This window comes from Helianthus annuus, chromosome 17, assembly GCF_002127325.2.
Source record: "Helianthus annuus cultivar XRQ/B chromosome 17, HanXRQr2.0-SUNRISE, whole genome shotgun sequence".
In the NCBI taxonomy this organism is placed as follows: domain Eukaryota; kingdom Viridiplantae; phylum Streptophyta; class Magnoliopsida; order Asterales; family Asteraceae; genus Helianthus; species Helianthus annuus.
In genome coordinates, this window is record NC_035449.2 from 46012492 (window position 1) to 46034705 (window position 22214).

General features: G+C 33.6%; 2 protein-coding genes across 19 annotated transcripts; both read right to left on the bottom strand.

The window, feature by feature from the left end:
- Nucleotides 1–3510: 3510 nt before the first annotated feature.
- Nucleotides 3511–8549, bottom strand: LOC110920866. 18 transcript variants are annotated; one of them, XR_004886977.1, is made up of 10 exons: nt 8204–8528; nt 7520–7593; nt 7269–7462; nt 6793–6865; nt 6522–6593; nt 4499–4662; nt 4120–4387; nt 3911–4013; nt 3647–3777; nt 3511–3536 (listed from the first exon to the last, which is right to left on the bottom strand). XR_004886977.1 is itself a non-coding variant. In XM_035987024.1 (10 exons), exons 4-10 carry the CDS (start codon nt 7290–7292, stop codon nt 3750–3752), a joined length of 732 nt encoding a protein of 243 aa, XP_035842917.1. In that variant the 5' UTR covers nt 7293–7435; nt 7520–7593; nt 7842–8004; nt 8204–8549; the 3' UTR covers nt 3545–3749. The 18 variants fall into 18 exon arrangements, 14 of the variants coding, with proteins under 14 accessions (XP_035842917.1, XP_035842914.1, XP_035842923.1 ...); XR_004886980.1 differs by lacking the exon at nt 3511–3536 and adding exons at nt 7126–7156; nt 7842–7902 and having other exon boundaries at nt 3545–3777; nt 4120–4378; nt 4499–4660; nt 6355–6963; nt 8204–8546; XM_035987024.1 differs by lacking the exon at nt 3511–3536 and adding an exon at nt 7842–8004 and having other exon boundaries at nt 3545–3777; nt 7269–7435; nt 8204–8549.
- Nucleotides 8550–15903: 7354 nt separating this feature from the next.
- LOC110923350 (WAT1-related protein At5g40240) lies at nt 15904–18654 on the bottom strand. Its single transcript, XM_022167466.2, has 6 exons — nt 18338–18654; nt 17058–17174; nt 16772–16991; nt 16489–16647; nt 16253–16404; nt 15904–16149 (listed from the first exon to the last, which is right to left on the bottom strand). Exons 1-6 carry the CDS (start codon nt 18577–18579, stop codon nt 15984–15986), a joined length of 1056 nt encoding a protein of 351 aa, XP_022023158.1. The 5' UTR covers nt 18580–18654; the 3' UTR covers nt 15904–15983.
- Between the last annotated feature and the right edge of the window lie 3560 nt (nt 18655–22214).

A 22214-nucleotide genomic window follows, 5' to 3' on the forward strand; every position in this document is an offset into this window, starting at 1 on the left:
GATTTATCAAAGATTTTTCTAAGATAGCTGTTCCTTTAACTAAGTTAACCTGTAAAGCTGCTAAGTTTGAATGGGGACCTAGACAAGAAGAAGCCTTTAAGATTTTAAAGCATAGATTGACGAATGCACCAATCTTAGCTTTACCTGAAGGAACAAAAGACTTTGAAGTATATTGTGATGCTTCAAAATTAGGATACGGATGTGTGTTAATGCAACGCAAGAAGGTAATTGCGTATGCTTCTAGACAATTGAAAAAGCACGAAGAAAATTATACGACTCACGACCTAGAACTAGGAGCCATAATTTTTGCCCTTAAGATATGGAGACATTATCTGTATGGAAGTAAGTTTACTGTTTATACAGATCATAAGAGTTTAAGATATATATTCGGGCAAAAAGAATTAAACATGAGGCAAAGAAGATGGATGGAGATGCTGAGCGATTACGACTGTGATATTCAATATCACGAAGGAAAGGCAAATGTAGTTGCCGATGCCTTAAGTCGTAAGTACCATGAGAAGCAGAAACGAGTCCGTGCTCTGAGATTAAATCTCCAAGTAGATTTAATGGCACAAATCAAAGAAGTTCAGAAAACAGCAATCAAAGATGATGCTGAAGGAATGAAAGGTTATCTAAAAGAACTAGAACAAGGAAATAATGGAATTTGGAAATTCCATAAGAAACGAATTTGGGTACCTAAGCAAGGAGAGTTAAGAAATAAGATCTTAGAAGAAGCTCATAAATCTAGGTATACCATGCACCCAGGAAATAATAAGATGTACCAAGATTTAAGAAATAATTTCTGGTGGATAGGAATGAAAAAGGATATAGCCGAATACGTATCCAAGTGTTTAACTTGTTCACAAGTTAAGGCTGAACACCAGAAACCTTCCGGACTACTCCAACAGTTAGAAATGCCTGTATGGAAATGGGAACTCATAACAATGGATTTTGTTACTAAGTTACCCAGAACCAAAAAAAGGTAATGATGCAATTTGGGTAATTGTAGACCGATTAACCAAATCAGCTCATTTCTTACCAATGAAAGAAACCTTTAGCATGGAAAGGTTAGCATAACTGTACGTGGACGAAGTAGTATCCCTACATGGAGTCCCACTCTCCATAGTATCGGATAGAGATAGTCGATTTACTTCTCATTTCTGGAAGAGTTTTCAGAAAGCAATGGGAACTCGACTAAATCTAAGTACTGCATATCATCCACAAACAGACGGACAGAGTGAAAGGACAATACAAACTCTAGAAGACATGCTCCGAGCATGTGTAATTGACTTTGGTGGTAATTGGGATAGCCATTTGCCATTAATTGAATTCTCCTATAACAATAGTTATCATTCAAGCATCGAAGCTGCACCATTTGAAACACTGTACGGACGTAAGTGCAGAACTCCAGTATGTTAGGCAGAAATCGGAGAAAGTCAATTATCAGGTTCTGAAATTGTACAAGAAACTACTGATAAAATAACCCAGATCAAGGAAAGACTGAAAACAGCTCGAGATCGTCAAAAGAGCTATGCAGATAATCGTCGTAAACCTTTAGAATTTCAAGTCGGAGATAAAGTACTTTTAAAAGTTTCTCCTTGGAAAGGTATAGTACGATTCGGTAAGAAAGGAAAGCTAAGTCCAAGATACGTTGGACCATTCCCCGTGATCCAACGAATCGGACCAGTAGCTTATCGTTTACAACTACCAGAAGAATTAGCTGGAGTACATGATGTATTTCATGTATCCAATCTCAAGAAATGTTTATCAGACGAATCCCTAGTAGTACCTCTTCAAGATATAGAGGTAAATGAAAAGCTGAAATTCGTAGAGAAACCCCTACAAATAGAAGACCGGAAGATCAAGTTTCTCAAGCACAAACGACTAGTGCTAGTAAAAGTCAAATGGGAATCCAAGAGAGGACCAGAATACACTTGGGAACTGGAATCGGAAATGAAGCGAAAGTACCCTCATCTATTTCAGTAAATCTCGAGGACGAGATTTTTCTCAAGGTGGGGAGGATGTAACAACTGCCACTAAAATCAATAATTAGGACAATAATTAGTCAAAAAGAAAACTCTAATTGAGACACCCAAATAATTCTGCACTAACCCTAAAATTTTCATAACAATCAGAATCAGGATCAGGGCCCCTAAAACTCAAGAGGGATAAACCCTAGTTGGTAATATCTTAACGAATTTTACGTGGGAGCTAAGTTTCAATCGAAACCAACTCATCTAGCCTATACCCACAGCAAGGCTACTCTAGGCTAGGTGGGTTTCCCAGGCGAGTCGCGACAGAATCACTGTCGTCTTACGCGACACGCGGGCGGGTTAAATTTTCAGTATAAATAGAAGGGGTTGGGACTTGAATTCAGATGTTCATTCGACGTTAAAACTCATAATACACACTGAGTTAGACGTAAATTACTATCAAACACACACTAATCACGAGGTGCTGCCACAATCAGGGTAATAACTCGATCGCTATTACGATTCAACGTCCGATCGATTATAACTATCCAACGATAGTCCGGGTGTTGCTCAATTGAGCTTGTACTTTGATTATTCGTCGTGATTTCGACTTGAATATTTGAGTGCTGTTCGAATTCGGACTATACTCTGTTATTCGTTGTGAATCCGATTGAATTATCGAGTATTGCACTGATTAATCGTTGTGAGGGTTTAATCTCGTGAATTGACGTAACTGCTGTATTAGTTACTAACCTGTCTATGTGTGCATTGTGTTAAATTAGGTTTAATCAAGGCTAATCAGTAGGCTTATATCTATTGCTCGTTAATCTGCAAAGTGAGTCATTCTTCTTTTTAAATTGTTTTCTCACCATTTGTGAGTAAGTATTACAATACCTCAAATTATTTTCAAGGTTATAATTACAGGGATTAAGTCTTTGTAATCACCAAATTACAGCTGGTATGTGGGGTATTGTGCACATTACTATGTTTATCACTCTATGTGAGTGAATATCACTCTATGTGAGTGAACCGTCACTATTGGGGCGACGGGACCCAATAGTGATATGACCACAGTCACAGATCCGGTCGAGTGACAAATACCCATTCTTGATAATTGGTTGATAGAAACATTGTAATAGCTCTTAATACTGGGAATTTATAACTAACAGGTCGTTTTAGAAAACTGAATGATTCACTCAGTATTACCCCGCTGACAAAACTTTTTTTTCAAACATGTTTCAGGTGATCTGTGTGATCCAGGAAAAGTGCAATAAAGCACTATCAAGCTCAGAGAAGTGGCTCAGTGTAAATAAATGAATAAAACATGTTTTGGAAAATAAAGATTTCTGTGTGAAATCAACTTATTGTAAATTATGGGATTCATCCCTTAAACTTTGTGTAATATACGAGCATTTTCCGGTGAAAAGATCCTGTTGTAAAAAGACTTCCGCTGTCGCATAAATTAAATACCACGGGTACCACTGAAATCTGCCCGCGGCCCCCGACTCCGTCCAGGGTAGGGTCGGGAGCCGCGACAATATGAATTGTTAACATATGGGGAACCTGTGTTGTAAGATAAAATGGCAAGTAAAATACATAAAAATGATAGAAGACTTCATATTAACGTGCTATAATAAATTAAATTTACACCAAACAAATAAAAATTTAAATACCGTTCCACCACTTGATTTTTCTAAACTGCAAAATTATGATAGCATGAACATTCTTCCCTTTGATACTTTCCAAAAAAGCTATGATTTCATCACAATATTGGTCTCATAGGGTAACATATACTTTCCAGTTCCTGCATAAAAGTTAATTTTTATCAACACATAAATATTTTACAAATTAACATTAGTATTGATGTAATACTGTTAGATTTGTATTATTAATATGTATAATATATTGTATATGAGGAGAATAAATAAAATACGTACTCCAGATATGATATTTCAATGGTAACTTTTACAGATTCCTTCCCGGCGAACTTGTTACGAATGACCTCTTTTGGAAATGATCGGGTTAAATAACCAATGACGTCTAAAGCAAAATAATAAACCAAAAATATTAATAAATTTAGAAACGGGATTGAAAAATATATATGAACAAATGGGATTTTATATGAATAGAAATTATATATACATACCAACTGTAACACTTTCATTGATAGCATGGTTTAATATGTCACCAAAATTTGCGAAATCAAACCCATATGGAGATCCACCAAAATCTTGACATTCAGTAACTTGGGTAGTACTTTGGAAACAAATTTTGTTTTGATTTTGAACATACTTGTAGGTTGAGTTATTGAACCCTATTGTTGGATTTGTCACAATCAAACATTGTTTCTCTACCAATGATGCCTGAAACTGTGCCAAAAATCGCTTGAAACAGACAGCTTCCATCTTTGTACCATGTATAATGAAGAATAGTATCAAATCAAAGAATATAATAAGAACATTTATAATAAAAATTAGTACAAATATTCTCACAAACAAAATGATGTATTCAGAAAGACATATAACCTCTTCATCAATCAAAATCATGTCCATAGAGTAGATATCTTTAGGATTTCTCTTATCAGGATGGTCCCAAATCCTGATAACCCGAACCTTGACTGTGAAGTTTTCTTGAAAGGCATCAACAGCTCTCAACATGGTTATGTTTCTGGTGCTCCATAATATATGCTATTCGTTGCAAAAGAGAATTAAAAATGCTCAGTAAGATAAAATAAGTTATGTAGCAAATAAACAAAGAAAACAGAAACCAAAACATGACTTCTTTTGTTTTTTCAATGTGATGTAATGCAGTAAAAAAGACAATGCCAAGGAGAGCATAAGAAATAAGAAATAACAAATAAGAAACACCTAATAAAGGATTTGTGAGTGAATATGCATAGTAGTGGAAACCTAACAACACTATTTATATGTATAATAGGATACATTATAAAAGGAATACATCAATCATTAGCAAAAATAATTTTCTGAAACATAAGGAAAGTCTACAAAAGTAGTCAACCATGAAATCTTGAATTCTTGTATATGATTTTGAAAAATGAGATATCTTATAAGTTGGCTTGATTTGGGTAATTTTTTCTTTGTTAAAATTTAACTGATTTGATTTCATCTGTATTTAGGGCAAGACTTAATCATATATATGGTTGATTGACAGTATGTTAGTAATTTTAGGAAATTTTAGTAATTTTAGAAATGTTTTATAAATGAATAGAATTTCAAATTAGTTGATTTATGTATTCATGTACACTTTTAATAAATCAATAAATCAAACAACTTTAATTGACTTAAAAAATATTGATTATAATATTAAAATAAAAAATTATAGAGATATTTGAGTGAAAACATTTTAGTATTCATGGTATGTTATTCAATACACTTACTGTACTTGATTTTAACTTTAAGATTTGAATAGAAATAATTTTTTTTTCACTGATTTTACTGGTGTAGTTTGTATTACTCGTGTAGTTGAAAAATGCCATGTGGCACCCTAGGTATGTCTTTTATTAGGTAGGATAGATAGATATAGCTGACTACTTCAATAACCTGTCGCATAAAAAGAGAAAAAAGAACATGTACATTTTGTATTTTTTTTTTAAATAAAAAAAACATTTTACTCTTTAAGGCACTGATTCAAGCACATTTCTAATTTCCTTAATCTTTATAGGAAACAAAATGTAATGGCAAGTTTGGTTTTTTAAAAGAAATAATAAGAGTTTAAATATATTCATGTTGTGGTGTGGCCAAAATTTTGCTATTGAAAACATAGCAAATTATATTCAGATTAAATACTATAGATAAAAATAATAAAATCTACTCACGATAAAGTTAACAAACAAAAATATTAAACATTACTAACTCATAAATTAATAAACATGCCTATATTATACCAGGAGAGAAAAAAATGATACATTTTCTTTCAAGTAGACCACTAAACGATGATAAACTTTTTTAATACCCTTTCGACTTATCTAACATTATTGTGTCCATGCCTTCCTATACCTTTCATCTCTTTGAAACCCATTAATTTACATCTAAGAAAAAAGAATATTTTGTTTATACACTTAATTATATGTAGTTATTGATTACATTGGTTGTGAGCAGTTGGTTAAGTCAACTGAGTTTAAGTACCGCCAGATGGGGTTTCTTTTTGAATTCAGACGTTTAGAAGATCTAATCACTATGGGTTATTGTAAATCAAATATACATAATGATTGAACAATGGTTAGAGATGGAATCATACGACAACAAAAGATGATGAGAAATAAACAAATACCCTAGTATCAAATAAACATTGAAGACATACGTTTACACTAAATAAAACGAAAGAATCGAAAATGCAACTTAGTTAATAGTCAGAATTTTACCTCTGGGCAGAAGAAAGAAGAGTGAAACAATCAGATACGGTGAAGGAGACGAAGAGGAATCGAAGATATAATTCAATATATGTAGAAAAAATTGGTATGAAAATATTAATAATCATTCTTAGTTAACAAATTTCTAATTTGTAAACAGATTTAGAAATGGAATATACCTGGCATGGCTCGGTAGAGAAGCTTGGGATGGTGTCGTAAATAGAGATGGTGATACATTAGGGTTTGAGGATCTAAGAAGAGAAAGAGAAGAAAATAGGTTAAAAATGGATTATGGGTTGGGTAAAGGGCAACGCCTTTTAACAAACCCACCCATTATCCCACCTATATAATGACGATTAAACCATGAAACATGTCAATGGCCTAGATTTTAATTGCATCAAGTTTACAAATATACAGTTGTTTTGAGCAAGAAAGTAATGCAGCAATGACCTTTTATAGCACTAAAAACGATATACATTTTGTTCATTGTCTTCATTATGAGGCATACATGTCCCTTTAGACACTATTCAATTCAAAAAGGTAAAAAAGTTAAGTAATAATAAGAATTCAAGAATGATTGTGGCAGTAGTTCATCACCCATCAATTCTTTATGTCTTGCATCTACAGATCAGAACGTACAGCTTGGATTAGAAAGAAAAAAGAATGTCAATTCTACGTGTTTAATAGAATATCAACGTCCGAAATAACTAATGTAATATATGAAGTACCAAACATAGATGAAATCCCAAGTGCTAATCACTTAAAGAGCCATTGTGTGCTAACCTCTTAGCCATATTGATAGTTGTCAACAGCACTGTAAATTTGTACACGTAACCGTAACCGTAACCATAGTAATAATAATAATAACTAATGGTGACGTAAGCAGAAAAAAAAATATAACTTAAACTCACATATGAAAAACTCACCATATTGGTCGCGAATATATCCATACATCATCCAAAAAGCAAGCTGATTGAGTACATGACCTGGTGTCCGTGCCAAATAAGGTTGAGGACATACTAAACGGAAGAGTTCTTCAGAATTGCTACTGCAAATGAACTTCTTGCTTCTATTCTTCCTCTTTTCAAATAGACTTATCCGTAAACGCTCTCAATTAGACCTATATTGTTTAAAAATTAGATAAGCATTGATGTTTTAGGAGTACATTTTCACTTACCAGTGGATGAGTCTTCAAGAGTTGTGTCTGATAATGGCTTTAATATGACGCTAAACCTTCTTTTACCTAACCAGCTTCAAAAAAAAGCTTCATAGATCAGAAAATTACTCCTTTATACTACAAACGGCCCTAATCACTTACTATACATCTTGAGTTAGGACTATAAGGATCACATTTTGCTGCCTCTATAGTCAAAAAAACAATTTAATTAATATACCATTTTTAACCTAAATAAATTATGATTTAAACAGTAGTTATCTATGGAATTTCTGATCAAGATCGCATAGATCAAGGGTGTTGAAACGTGGTGGCCAAATAATACCTGTACGAAGAAGACGACATCGTATTCAATCAGTGCCCTAATTTCTTATCTTTACCAATAACTGCCAAATCGTAAGTTTCCCCGCCGTTTCAGATATAATCACCGATAGTCACGACTTTTGTAATAATATTGCCTTATGAATATATGAAAACGGAACAGTCATCTGAATATATGAAAACCCCAAAATCGTTGAAGATGAAAACCATGTACACTGATTCGAAAAGATAAGAATTGAAAAAAAAAAACCTAATACTTAGATTCATTCAAACGACATTTATGTTAAAAACCCGAAATACGAATCAATCAATTAGACTATGAACCTATAGATACAAAAAAACTGTAGACATAGAGTGAGAAAGTACCTGATCTTGATCTGGAGAAATGATGAGAGAGATAGAAGATTGGAGAAACCTAGAAAGAGAGAAAAGGGGTAACTTGTTGAAATTGGGAGAGACCAATGAAGATTCTTGGGTAATCAGATAAAGATTCTTGAACCCTAGCGAATGATTTCAGTTCAATCGATTGATCGATTGAATAAAGAAGAAAAAAGAATTAATCTGAAGATCTTGATGTTCAGCAGAGAAGAATGCCAGAGAGAATGAGGTGAAACCCTAATGGTGTGAGAAAGAAGAGTGAGAAAAAAAGAATATAAAGGGACCCGAAATTGAAATGGTTCGATTCATCCAAATTCGGATCCCGCGTCCCGTGCTACTATTGCTAGGAAATTGCCACGTGGAATTGTGTAGGCTAAAAAAAGCCATGTGGCATAAGAACCCTAGATAAATGCCATGTGACACCCTAGTATGTCTTTTATTATGTAGGATAGATATCTACTATCTAACATAATCTTAGGAGCAAATTTTTTCAATAGTGATTCTTTCATATAACTAATGTTTATTTTTAACATGTTTATTAATTATATTTTCTTTAATATAATTAATATATTTTAATAATGACTAATAACATTTCAGTATACTACAAAGCTTTATTTTATATATACATCATTTAAATTTATTTCAATCATACATTAAATTTATAATATATATTTAATAATTTAATATAGTAATGTAAAAATAATATTAGTTATAAGCTATTGCTACTAGGGCACAATTCACCCGTGCTTGTGGTCATGCTACTATTGGCTAACTTTTTGTCCAATAGTAACGAGTGTCAAGTAATGTATACAAAACATCACATACCGGCAGTTATTGCAGAATACAAAAACTTAATTACTGTAGCTATAATTGATAAATATTTAGGGTTTTGTAAAGCATTTTTAAATATAAATGTATCACAAAAATGTGATAAAAAGAAGAATGACTCACTTTGTAACTTTAGGGTTCAACTAAAAGTCTCCTGGTATAATCTTGGGTATAACTCCTGAGCTATTTAATAAAATATATAATGCACTCGTGTTTAGTGTAATAACCTAATTTAACTTTATTAATAAATCACGAGACAGAACCCCAACTTAGTTTACAAAGCATAGCCTTTATCAGACAGCGCTTTGGCATCAGTTGATGGATTCAAGATCAATCGGGCATGGTATCGAATCAATGATCAAGGGTTAAAAAACTTAAAACGGGGCAGGGCTTTGGAGTATTATAGGTATAATACTTTAAGAAAATTAGAAATAATACAGAGACAGAGAGAAAGATAGCGAGAGAGATGGAAAGGAGATGAGCAAATCTAAATGTTGAATGTTGTATCTATTTATATTGAAGTGTCAACTTGGGCTCACGAAATTTGGTAGACATGTACACACCATATTGAATTCAAACATACACGCAAACTTTCACAATGAATGTTTAGCTTTGTTTTGAATATTATTTTATTTTTATAATTAATTCAGCTGCTTCACTTATTTATCGCTTATAACTTCTAAAATATGACGTTTTATAAAACGATGAATATTTCATTAGAACGAGAATATTTTTATCTATATTTTGACCTAAGTTTCATTAAAAACGGAGTAAGGTCAAATATAATGTATTTTTATAATTAAATTATTAAATGGATCTTATGTTCATCTAAATATCTCATATTTCTAACAGTCAGCTTACCCGTAATATCCCCGTTTAATAAGATAAGTTTTATATACTTTATTTTAATATAAAAAAATGGAAATGTTACATCCTCCCCACCTTGTTTTAAATCTCGTCCTCGAGATTTGGGCTACGATGTCTCCTTTAGAATTATCTCATGCGTTGATTAATGCTAATAGTATTTAGGTAAATGACACTGTAATTGAATCAAGAAATGTTCAAATTTTGTGAATAAGAGTTTTACAATAAATATGACTCAATGGTTCAACTGAATTATTTCCATATATCAATGCCAAACGAACGAGGTGAATTGATATAATTTCCAAGGTGACTAGGTTCAAGCCAAAAGAGATTTATGATCAATAGATGTCTAAATCGAATGTTTACAAGTTGTGAATGACTTTTAGAATCAATAGAATTCACTGTCAAAAGAAAACTTACTTTTATTATCAACTGAAGAAGACTTAGAATCAACAAGATCAAATGAAATGGAAGCACGAAAACAAGTTGTCAATTATCAAACCATGACATGAGAAAAATCAATGTGTTGACATTATTGAATTGTAAGGATACACCGAAAATACAATAGAGTTTAGTGTATCAATGTCTTAATGCATAATTTCATGAAGACTATTTTCCATGATGAATCAAACGAAAGACGTACGTGGTCTTGCATAATTCGTATGATTATGATTAGCCCAAGCTACAAGTTTATATTGACGCCGCAAGGTGTCGTATTGATTGAAATAGCTCAATAATTATGGTGACCGAACAAATTCACCATGTTTGTAATCAACTAAAAGTTTTAATGAAGTAACTTTGGATATTTATTTCAAATAAATCTTATAGAAGTTTCAATTGATAATGAAAGAACAAATGAATATCATAGAATTTTCGATCAATGATGAAAGAATCTTTAGAGGTACATCGGAATATAATACGAATTTATGTACTCATAATTTGTATTAAGACTGTTTAAGATAATGAATCAACAGAAATTAAATAAATAAATCCGTACATCGGGTGTGTAAATAAGATTAGTTCAAGCTTCAAGTAAATGAAAACACCATCACAAGTTGTCGTAACCAAATAAATGATTTAATGAAAGTGAAGACCAAACAAGTCTATTATGGTTCTGAATAAATGAAGTACTTGACCGGATGAATTTATTTAATAACTTTGATTTGTACTAGGGTCAAATAATAACTTAACTTAGATATTACATATCAGCAATTACGTCTGGAATCATTTCTGCTTCTTGCGTAGTAAGTACGAATGCTTTCGTGTTCTTCTTAGCTCCGTCTATTGTTTTTGCCTTGTTGTCGGGTGCTTTAGTCAATTTCGGGCAATATGGTTTAATGTGTCCTGTTTCTCTACAACTGAAACATATATTAGTTTTCCTTCTACATTCTTCCTCTATATGCCCGGTCATCTTGCAGAAGTTACAGTAGGGTATTCTCCTAAAATGGCATTTTCCTGAATGCTTTTTATTACAGTTTCTGCAGATAGGTTGCTCCAATGACGGTGTAGTTCCTTTCTTCTTATAGGAATCATTAGGGCAAAATTCTTGTTAAATTTTATGGGCTAACTCTTTCTTTTCGTTTTCTTCTTTTGTGCGGATTAGTCCATCTGTCAGGATGTTAGCTAGTTCAACTGTTTCTTCAATAGTCTGTGGTCTAGCGGCCTTGACCATGTCTCGGATTTCATTAACTAATCCCCAAATATAACGAGAAATTAGTATGGGTTCTGGTGAAGCCAGAGTTGGTACCATTCTTGCGTATTCGAAGAACTTTTTCGTATATTCACGACAATTCACATTTATCATTTTATGATTTAGGAACTCGTTAGCCATTTGTTCCTTTTCATAAGGAGGACAAAATTTCCTTTCTGCCATTTCCTTGAATTTTTCCCAGTTCATGGCCTAAGCCATGTCACTTCCTTTTGCCTGAAGAATTGTATTCCACCATTCTAAGGCTTCTTCCTTAAAGAGGTTGGAAGCATACATCACCTTATCTTCTTCGGCACATTTGCTGATTTTAAGAACAACTTCCGTCTTTTCCAACCATTGTAGAGCAGCCGTAGCTCCTTCACTGCCTGCAAACTCAGTTGGTTTACAAGCTAGAAATTCTTTGTAGGTACACCCGAGAGTCATCGCCTTCATTTTCTTGGGAAATGGGGTTTTGATAGTATCATCATTGCCTCCATCGACGCTATGGCTAAAACTGTTGTTACGAGTATGCTTGCTACTCACAGCTTTGGTGTGTTCTACGGGGTTTTTAACAGCTTTAATTATTAAAGGTATAGCATTAGCTATTCCTTGGGCTATTATATTTTCAATAGCATTTTTATCCAAAGGATTTTCATTATTAGCATGAACTTCTGGATTATGTGATACTTCATTCGACATCTGAATTGCAAACATTTTCAATTATTAATATCACAGAATAATTAAAACTAAACAATACTTTTAAGAATCATATGTGCATATATATATATATATATATATATATTTAAATTTACAAAAATAACACATATGTTACTTTGTATTAATTTCCTAACTTTATTGTTTAAGTTTAGGTATTAAAAGAACACCTAAATAGCTTAAACCAGTGGCGGCTCTGATACCACCTTCTGTCACAACCCCCGACCCCACCCTGGGAGTGGGAGCCGTGAACCAGTCAAGTGGTACCGGTGTTTATTAAATACGCAGAGAAATTTTTTTCATCAAGATCGTAGTTAGGAAATAATTTCAGAGTGTATAAAAAACACCAAATTTTAATATTAAATAAATAGGCTAAAACCCATATTCAATTCAATTGTTTTTATAGGGATAAACCCAAATAAATAAATCATAAGTTTCTTCTTTTATTCAGGTATTTATAGCCACTTTATTTAAGCATTCAGTGCTCCATAGTTGGATTCTATTATCTGTACAGCAAATTACCCTGAAACGCATGTTGAAAACATTTTATCAGCAATAAATACTGGCGAGTTCACTCCACTTTTATAAAAATATATTGTTATACTTTACAACATCAAGGGTTTTTATATTTGTTTATATTTACCCAAAACTCAATCAGTATTTGTTACATGGTGGCAGTTCCGATGTGACGGTGGTCATATCACTTATTGGCTAACTTTCGTAGAATAGTTAAGTTTATCGAGTAATATATATATATATATATATATATATATATATATATATATATATATATATATATATATATATATATATATATATATATATATATTACTATTATTCAAAGGTATTTGTTACTATGCGATTCCCGTGACGATGGTCATATCACTGTTGATCATTCTTTCAACTAGTGACTGTGGTTGTATCACTGTTGATCATTCTCTCAACTAGTGACTGTGGGTGTGTCATACCCAACATGACAAATGTTGGAGGCGAGGCGGGCTTAACTTACTTTGGGTCTTGGAAGCTACTTAGATAAACATAAACAAATAACCAAGTAAGGTAGTGGAAAAAGTTTGGAGAGCCAAGGCTTCCATGATTCACACTTCTACCAAAATACAAGTTTATCCATACTAAAGATGGTGAACCTTGGATGGTTTTAACACTTTTAAGGTTACTTGGAACTTTTTGGGCAGTTGGTATTGGAGGTTTTTGAACCTTTAAGCTTATGGAAAACAACCATACACAAGCCCCACAATCATGAGTTTGATTGGGAACAAGGTTGGTACAAGTTCTCCATAAGATCAACATGAACAAGAACATGTTGTGGAAGTTATATCAAAATAAAAAATAAGCTCCACTTTGGACCCTGTTAAGGTGATGTGCCAAGCTTGGTTTATCATGGTAAACCTTTGGTAACATCCCTAGAGGTGTTCCAAAGAAGGAGGATAAGGAAAAAGTGAAGAAAAGTGAGTTGAAAGCTCACTTTTGTGCTTGAGAGTATTCTGCTCAAAACTAAGAAATGTGGAGATTTGAGAGTGTTAGAGAAAGTGTTTGGAGTGTGGAAAGTGTTTAGGAGGTGGTAAGGGATTGTATTTATAGTTGGGATTAGGGTTTGGGTGCTAAATGAGGTGGTTAGGGGTTGAAAAGAGGGAAATGAAGCCAAAATTCACGAGTTTTAAAAGATTCTGCCAGACCTGGTGCTTTTGCACGACCGTGCGGATCAAGTGCACGGTCGTGAGGATCACGGAACGCAGGGTGGTGTACATCAGGTGCACGATCACGCAGATCAAAGTGTGCATGGCCGTGCGCATCAGTTGCATGGCCGTGCACCACTTGCAGAATTTACCAGACTTCCTAGAATTTGCAGTTTGACCCCTAGAGTTTGATAATTCCATTATTTAATGCTACAAACTCATAATTAAGCATATTTTTAGGTATTCCAAGCGTATTTAAGTATGGTACTAGTATGATGCACGTATAATTGACAATTCAAGTATTTCAAGTATCGGTTTTCGTGTATGAGCATGCATTCAAGATTGTAGCGTATAACACAAGTATGTAACACGTATAAGTATAAAAATAGAATTCTCTTATGATCAAAACCTCGAATTACATATTGGAAATGAATTACAAATACAATACGATTACAAGTTTCCAAAAATAGAAATACGATTACAACTTTCTAAATAAGGAAATTACAGAAATGCGAAGCATTACAACACCACCCAAACCACCCCGTCGCTAGCGTTGTCGATGGCTTTGTGCATGGGGCTGTCGAATTTCCATCAGCGTTGAGAAAACGGGAGACGGTGTGGCAACTGTGTGTTATTCGTTCAAACTAGCTGTTAAATGACTAGTTTGACTAATTTTTTATAAAACAAAAAAACCCTATATATAATCACAACTTTCATCCCATTTTAAAAAAGAAACGCACACCACATCAATCCAATTCTCTCTTTCCAATTACATATGTACTCCCATTTTTAGCATAACTTTTATAAAATGGAAGGCTCAAGTTCTTCGTGTTCATCTTCTTCTCATCTGAGCTTGAGAACTTTCTTTTATTCTCGTCCGATGATGAGGGACCTGCACTCATTATTAAAGCGGTTCAAAAAGTGGTTGAAACTATAATAGAAGACGAATGGTGCTCCTCGGAACCCAAAAGGAGGAAATATATAGTACACGACCGAATCACCGCACATAATTTATTGGAAAGTAATAATTTTTCACCTAACCTGACTTTATAGTACACGACCGAATCACCGCACATAATTTATTGGAAAGTAATAATTTTTCACCTAACCCGACTTATAATGATAGTACTTTTAGGCGTCTATTTCTTGTGAGCCGTGAATTATTTCTTAGAATATCAAACTATTTGTCAATAAATATGAATTTTTTCGACAAAGAAAAGATGTGTGTGGTTGTCTAGGATTTAGCACCTTGCAAAAAGTCACGGCCACGCTTAGACAATTGGCTTACGGGACGAATTCCGACATTATGGATGAATATATAAATATGTCGAACCATATCGCGAGGGAAAGCTTCCATTATTTTTGTGAATATGCTGTTGAACTATATTTAAAAGGATATTTGAGAAAACCTACATTTAGTGATATACAATAACTTTTGAAGGCTCATGAAGAGCGACATGGTTTTCCTGGGATGATCGGTAGTTTAAACTGTATGAAATGGGAATGGGAAAATTGTCTAACTGCGTGGCGCAGGAAACACACCCGTGGAGAGTTCCGCGAAATAACCCTGACGAAGACGATGATTAATGTATATGTAATTTTATTTTAAGTTTATGTAATTTTATTTTATTTTTATGTGATTTTTTAAATTTATGTTGTTTATGCAATTTATATTAATGTTTTTTATTTAAATTTAATAGATTTTTTATAAATTTTATATATAAAATAATAACAAAAATTGTGTGCCACGTATCAAATAACGCCACTCTTCCACGCCCCGTCCCACACCTCCCGTTTTTGTACCACGTCCCATTTTTGACGCGTGCTTTCATGTCATCCACATGTCGCATGACGTCCTTTTTCAAGTCCCTCCACACTGTATAGTCTAACTAGATTATTCATTCAAACATCTCATTCCCTATGATAACTTAACCATTAGTATACTTGCACATTAATGTATGCTTACTAAACTATAACATTCTTATTGATATCTGGATGAAAGAAAAGGGAGAGTTTCGTCAACAGATGATCCTGATCCTGAAACATCCAAATCTTCATCCGTGACTACCAGTAGCTTGTTCTTCTCTTTGGTTTGCCCCCATATAACCGTGTAGAACCCAAAAGAAATTATCGTGGTTCCAATGACACTGCAAATACGAATTTAAAGATTCAAGAAAAAGCCATGGTGAACAAGTTTCTTTTCAAGTATAAAGCAACAAAATCAAACGGGCAAATGCGTTAACCATTTACCTTCCTAAGTGAAGTGAATCACCAAGAAATGTGACACCCATGATCATTGCAACAATGATTTTGAGGGGTGAGAACATTTCCACGAAAATTGGGCCTTTCTTCCGCAGGCACCAAGTGAAAACACTACATCGGACCGCAGTGGTATAAACTGCCTTCAAATAGAACAAGTCAATCTACCAACAACAAAGCAGATGTGTTGCCTAAGTTGAAAAATTGGTGTAGGTTACTCAACTTACCCCCAAAACAACAGCAGTCACCCCAGTTTCGGGTCGAAGCACCCAAGCACTTTGATTTTGTTCTACGAAAGGAGAAAGAGCGATACATTGAATTGTCCCGAAGAGATTAAAGAAAAAGACAATGGTTTGTTGATCTGGATACTCTATAGTTGTTGCTGTCTAAAAGTGTAGATCAAGAAATAGTAATTACATGTATATCACCATAAGTGTCACACTGTATAAAACGTTTACTTCTTTTATCATAAACATGAAAGTTATTAAACAAGTATTGGCATACAATTACCTGTAATACAACCCATATGCAACCGAAGACGAGACCGATAAAGATAATTAAACTCCCATATATCCATTCTGATGGTTGTGACAAAAAGAGCTGGTTGGGTGAATTGATATGCAACATTCTTGGGCCTTGATAGAGTGTGAACACCATTGCTCCCAATATTGATATCATGGTACCCAATAATTTTGCTACACTTGAAATTGTTGTGTCTAATTTCTCCAACCTAAAACACAAACTACATTTTGCATTGGGTTTTCTTATTTTGAAATAAAGCGAATAATGCTTGTACCTGAAAAATACTGCAATCAAGTATGTAACTCCAGGACTTAAGTTCGAGATGACACTTGCCATTGTTGGAGAGGCGTGGTCAACACCTGCATTCCAAAGTACCTGAGCGAGACAAACCCTACATATATCCAAATATGTAAAATCATTAGAAATAAATGAAAGCAACAAGCTTCATTTTTGCTGTTCATAATATAAATAAACTCAAAATTGTAAACACACACGTACAAATAATGTTAACCCATCCATTTGGCCTAGAGTCATTATGAGTTCTGACCGATTACACAATTCGTCCGAACTGTCACCCATAGTGTTTGTTGCACCTTGCTAAACCGATAGTAATCAGTCAGGTTTTCAGAATTAGTGACTTTTTTTTTTAATTCCTGCTGGGTCCGAAATAGGACATTAGTTGAGACAGAGTGGAAGACTTTGGCTTTACGACTACTTATTCAAGATTTTTGTAACACTAATTATTTTATTAGGAAGTTAAAGGCAATTATTTGATATACACTTGTGAAACATTACTTGGAAAATAGTAACCCAACATAAAGTGTAAACGCTATCATTATCATAATCATAGATTCATAATCATACCAGAAAAAATAATTTAAAAATGCAACTATAAGATGCTAAATCAAATCAAATAACCGTTTTACACTGTTATACTAGGGGTGTGCAAAAAACCAAATTAACTGAACCACAACCGAATTAACCGATAAAACCAAACCGAAAAAACCGAACCAAATAAAAAACCGGTGGGTCGGTTAATGGTTTTTTTGAAAACCGAAAGTAGCGGGTCGGTTAAGGTTATCATTATTTTCATACCCACCATAACCGAACCGACATGTAATACTAATATATACAAACATGCAATAACAATTTATTCCATGTTAAAAAAAAATAAGCTAGTTTTAGATAGGCTAAATAGACGGTTAACCACCCATAACCGAACCACTATAACCATCAAAACCGAATAACCATAACCACTATAACCGATAGGTTATGGTTATGGTTATCCAATAACCGACATCGCGGTTATGGTTATCCAATAACCGACATCGCGGTTATGGTTATGATTTTTGGTCAAAACCGACCCATACACATCCTATGTTATACATATAAACCCAGCAAAAATTACCGGTCCTGACTGAAACCCTCAGTGACCTAACTAGTCTGCTTTTGGTTTGAAAAATCTTGTATTTTTTTTTTTTGTTTCGGCCCATACTCCCTAGGCATTTTAATTTTGTTAGCTTTTAATATGTGACAATGGACTCGATTGCTTACCCGATAAGGCCAAGGACGAATAATCTGAACAGAACACGCAAAGTGAGTGGAGGACGATCGAGCTTTCTGATAATGTGAATGATGAACAATGGAAGAAGAATGAATGTGCCAAGAGCATTATGGTAAACAACATAGACGAAACTGCTCATACCATCATTCATGGCTTCTTTGACTATGGTTAACACCGCCATATCCACACATGTTAACATCAACATTGCAACAAACGGAAGCACGTTCTCCATTGTCAAAACTCTGACACAAAGTTCACAACTTGAAGATGAGAATATGAACAAAATTTTAGTGAACCTAGTGAATGAATAGCCAACCGAAAATATCTCTTCTCTGCGTTTTAAATTTTCAGAATGCTCCTAAGCCACACAAGTTTTTTGTCGTTAGTTACCCACAACACCAAAAAAAGTCTAAATCAACACACCCCTTAATTACTCATGCATACATAATATAGTATACCATATGTATAGCCTAGAATTCCCTGGTTAGTTTGATTAAATTGTTGTGGGGATTCTTCTATGCATTAACTAGACACAGAATAAATAATCCCAAAATGGTTACAAATAAATATACCGGCCACACTCAATCTTTACAATCCAAAATCTAAACTCCAATTCATATTTAGAAGATACATGATTAATTTTGGTGTGGTTTTATACTAAACTTACAATCGGAATCAGAAGTAAATTGATCTGTCAGGAAAGATAGCGGTGGAAGGTGTCTAAATTGATGAAGATATATTAATAGAGAATTAAAAGGATTTAAAATATGTTTTCGTTGAAATTTATAACCAACAAGTTGACGCAAACCCGTGCGTTGCGGCGGGACTACTACCAACAAATAAATGTTAAAACATTGAACCACACACAGGCATTGTGGATCGTTACGTAAATCTTTTTATTAAAAGAATTACTAAGTCTAAACAATAACATTGGTTTGTGGACACGCGCTCCGCGCCAGAGAGGATGGGGTTCAATAAAATTTACATTAAATATTTTTACGCAAACTTTATATAAGAAAAAATATAATCTAAACGTCTGTTGCATGACGTTAAACAACATTAAAAAATGTAAAGAATAAGAATTTAAATCAATCTTTATAATCTGATATAATAATTAAACAATTGCAATTTATAGTCTGATATAATAATTAAACAGTTGCAACTTTTATATGTGGAAACTGATTGTGAATACACTACCAATGCAATGCGCATATGAATCCACAATCACTTATACTTATGTTGGATTGTTGGGAAAGTTAAATTTCAAAAAGTGTGCTTGTAAATATTAAATTAAAACAATTAATTAAGTAAAAATTAAATAAGAAATAAATCCACAATACAAAAGATACAATTAAAATGAAAAGAAAAGAAAAGAAAGAGTGCAAGCTGCAACTTGGGAGACTAATCATTTTGTGATTTCTCATAAATTCTGTATTAAATAACCTGCAGTTGTGATATCACATGCAATCCTCAATGGACCCATTTGAAGATATAGAGAGCGGCAACCCCAACCGTCTTCCGGCGAAGGAAAAATCGTCCGGTGATAGTGGTACAACTCACACGCCAATAAACATCCTTCTCCATCTTATGTTTCCATATTCTGCCTTCGCGCGGGAAGCATATGAAGTTTTGGCCTACAATATTAACTTTAGTTGCATTTCATATTTGGATAGAGATTCCCGAATCATAGGTTCCAAATGTTCTGCCACCCAAAGTCCGATTTAGCGACCCAATTACACCCCTCTTCCTCTTCTTTGCGGCAAACGAGCATTGAGATTGATGACCGGAAAATTTTTGGGGGTGGCAGGGGGTTATATAGGGTGTGAATTGGTGGCGTACGGCGGGAAAACGGTGATTAGAGGAGACACAACGGTTTGGTTATCAACTTAAAACTCACGACGGTAGACACAACGGTTTGGTCAGTGACTTTGAAGAATTTGAATGAAACGGTGCCTTTAGAAGATGCGATGCGATGATGGTTAAAAAAGTTTGCTTTTTTATATTATATAATTTATTAAAAGGTGTGTATATTGGGACATGTTGGTTTCAGGGGCGGACCTAGTGTATGGTGTAGGTGGGCGGGCGCACCCCTTGAAAATAAAATGTTTTGTGTAATATACGCGTTAAAATCCCGATCGCACCCCATAAAATTTTGCAATCGCACCCCTTGAACTTTAACCCCATGATAAAGAAGACGTGAAATAAGTGGAAAAAAAGGTCACCGGATAAAAAATTGCAGAGCCGGAGGATGTTGGAAGAAGAGAAGTTTTGTTGAAGACGAAGGTATTTTTTAAATTTTATTAATAAAAATAGGGTATTGGAGTACAGAAGAAGTTGCTGTAGTGTTTTGGTTGGTGGATTTTAGAATTTTGGATTTTGCGCATTATTTTATCTTCCCATTCATATTTTACAGTTGATACAATTAAATCCCCTTTCGTTTTTTTGCTTTATATATCCCTCAACTTCAAGGTTAACTTTATTAAATTGATATTGTTTTGTTTTTTCACTTACATGTTTTGTGAAAAGCTTTTTAAATAAATAATAGTCATCTAAAGTAACAAATTATGAGAAAGAAGAAAGATTTTTATCTTTGTTTAATCAACAGTAAATCAATTATTTTAGCATTTAGACTAAGTATTAATTCAAACAAAACTCATTGCTAGTAATTTAAACAAAACTATTATTTTATAGTATTTGGACTAGAAAGTGAAGATGTATTGGTTCGTGAATTGAAGATTTTAAATAAAATAAAATTTTAGCCAAGTTATATGTACGGATTTCAGTATTCTTTTTGTTTGTTTAAATGATTAGTTACAAGTAATCAACATTTAATATTTGGGCTTGAATGTTTAAAAATATAACTGAAAGTTATGGGCTATGGTTGAACATGATTGTTTATTTTGTTTAAGTGTTTAGAGTTGTTTTATGAACTTATGGAGCAAATTATATGTGTTACGAACAATGAGTAAGAATGTAATGAACTTATGGCGTGTTTAGTATTTTTATATGATATTTTGGATATATTTCAAAAAAAAAAAAACCCTATAGAGCACAATTTTAAATACGTTTGTAATTTGTAATGCCGTTTGACGTGTTTTTTGATGATTTAAAAATTTTAGTTTAATGTTCTTTTGTCTTACATGATCCGACCCGACCCGCTATGAACCGATATTTTTATACAGCTAGGGGCCTAAAATCTTTGAAAATATTCTGCACCCTCAGGAAAAATTCCTGGGTCCGCCACTAGTTGGTTTGGTTGTGATATAACATATGTTTAATATATGGTATGTGTTTATTAATGTAAGGGTATTATTTAAAGGTGTGATGTGAAGACACACAACTATTAACTTAGCTTTAGGTACCCCAAGTTACTTTTTGCAGGGTTATATAATAGGCAAATTGGAAATAAATAATCCCAACTCACTGTTATTGGCCAATAATAATCCCAACTCATTTAATCACCAATAATAATCCGAACTATTCACTTTTGTTTGTAAAATACTCCCACGTTAAAAAAACACTAACTAGGTTAAAATATTGCTGATGTGGCTTAACATGTGTGGACTGACGTGGCTGGTTAACATCTTACCTGTGTATAAAATGATTATCAGCCTCATTTGCACACACAATCGCGCTCTCCTTCAAAACCCTAATTCTAAAAATTGGGCAAATTCGGCCGATTGTGTGTGCAAATGAGGCTGATAATCATTTTATACACAGGTAAGATGTTAACCAGCCACGTCAGTCCACACATGTTAAGCCACATCAGCAATATTTTAACCTAGTTAGTGTTTTTTTAACGTGAGAGTATTTTACAAACAAAAGTGAATAGTTCGGATTATTATTGATGATTAAATGAGTTGAGAT

What these genes read in the sequence shown, in the direction of transcription:
- LOC110920866 (XM_035987025.1), bottom strand. Translation starts at nt 7,292, where the DNA reads ATGGATATATTCGCGACCAATATG. An exon ending in ATATATTCGCGACCAATATG is followed by an intron (nt 6,866 to 7,268) that starts GTGAGTTTTTCA and finishes TGAATTGAATAG; the next exon opens with TGTCTAAAGGGACATGTATG. An exon ending in TCTCTACCGAGCCATGCCAG is followed by an intron (nt 4,663 to 6,521) that starts GTATATTCCATT and finishes TTTGCAACGAAT; the next exon opens with AGCATATATTATGGAGCACC.
- LOC110923350 (XM_022167466.2), bottom strand. Translation starts at nt 18,579, where the DNA reads ATGGAGAACGTGCTTCCGTTTGTTGCAATGTTGATGTTAACATGTGTG. An exon ending in TGACTGCTGTTGTTTTGGGG is followed by an intron (nt 16,405 to 16,488) that starts GTAAGTTGAGTA and finishes TTCTATTTGAAG; the next exon opens with GCAGTTTATACCACTGCGGT. An exon ending in GATTCACTTCACTTAGGAAG is followed by an intron (nt 16,150 to 16,252) that starts GTAAATGGTTAA and finishes TCGTATTTGCAG; the next exon opens with TGTCATTGGAACCACGATAA.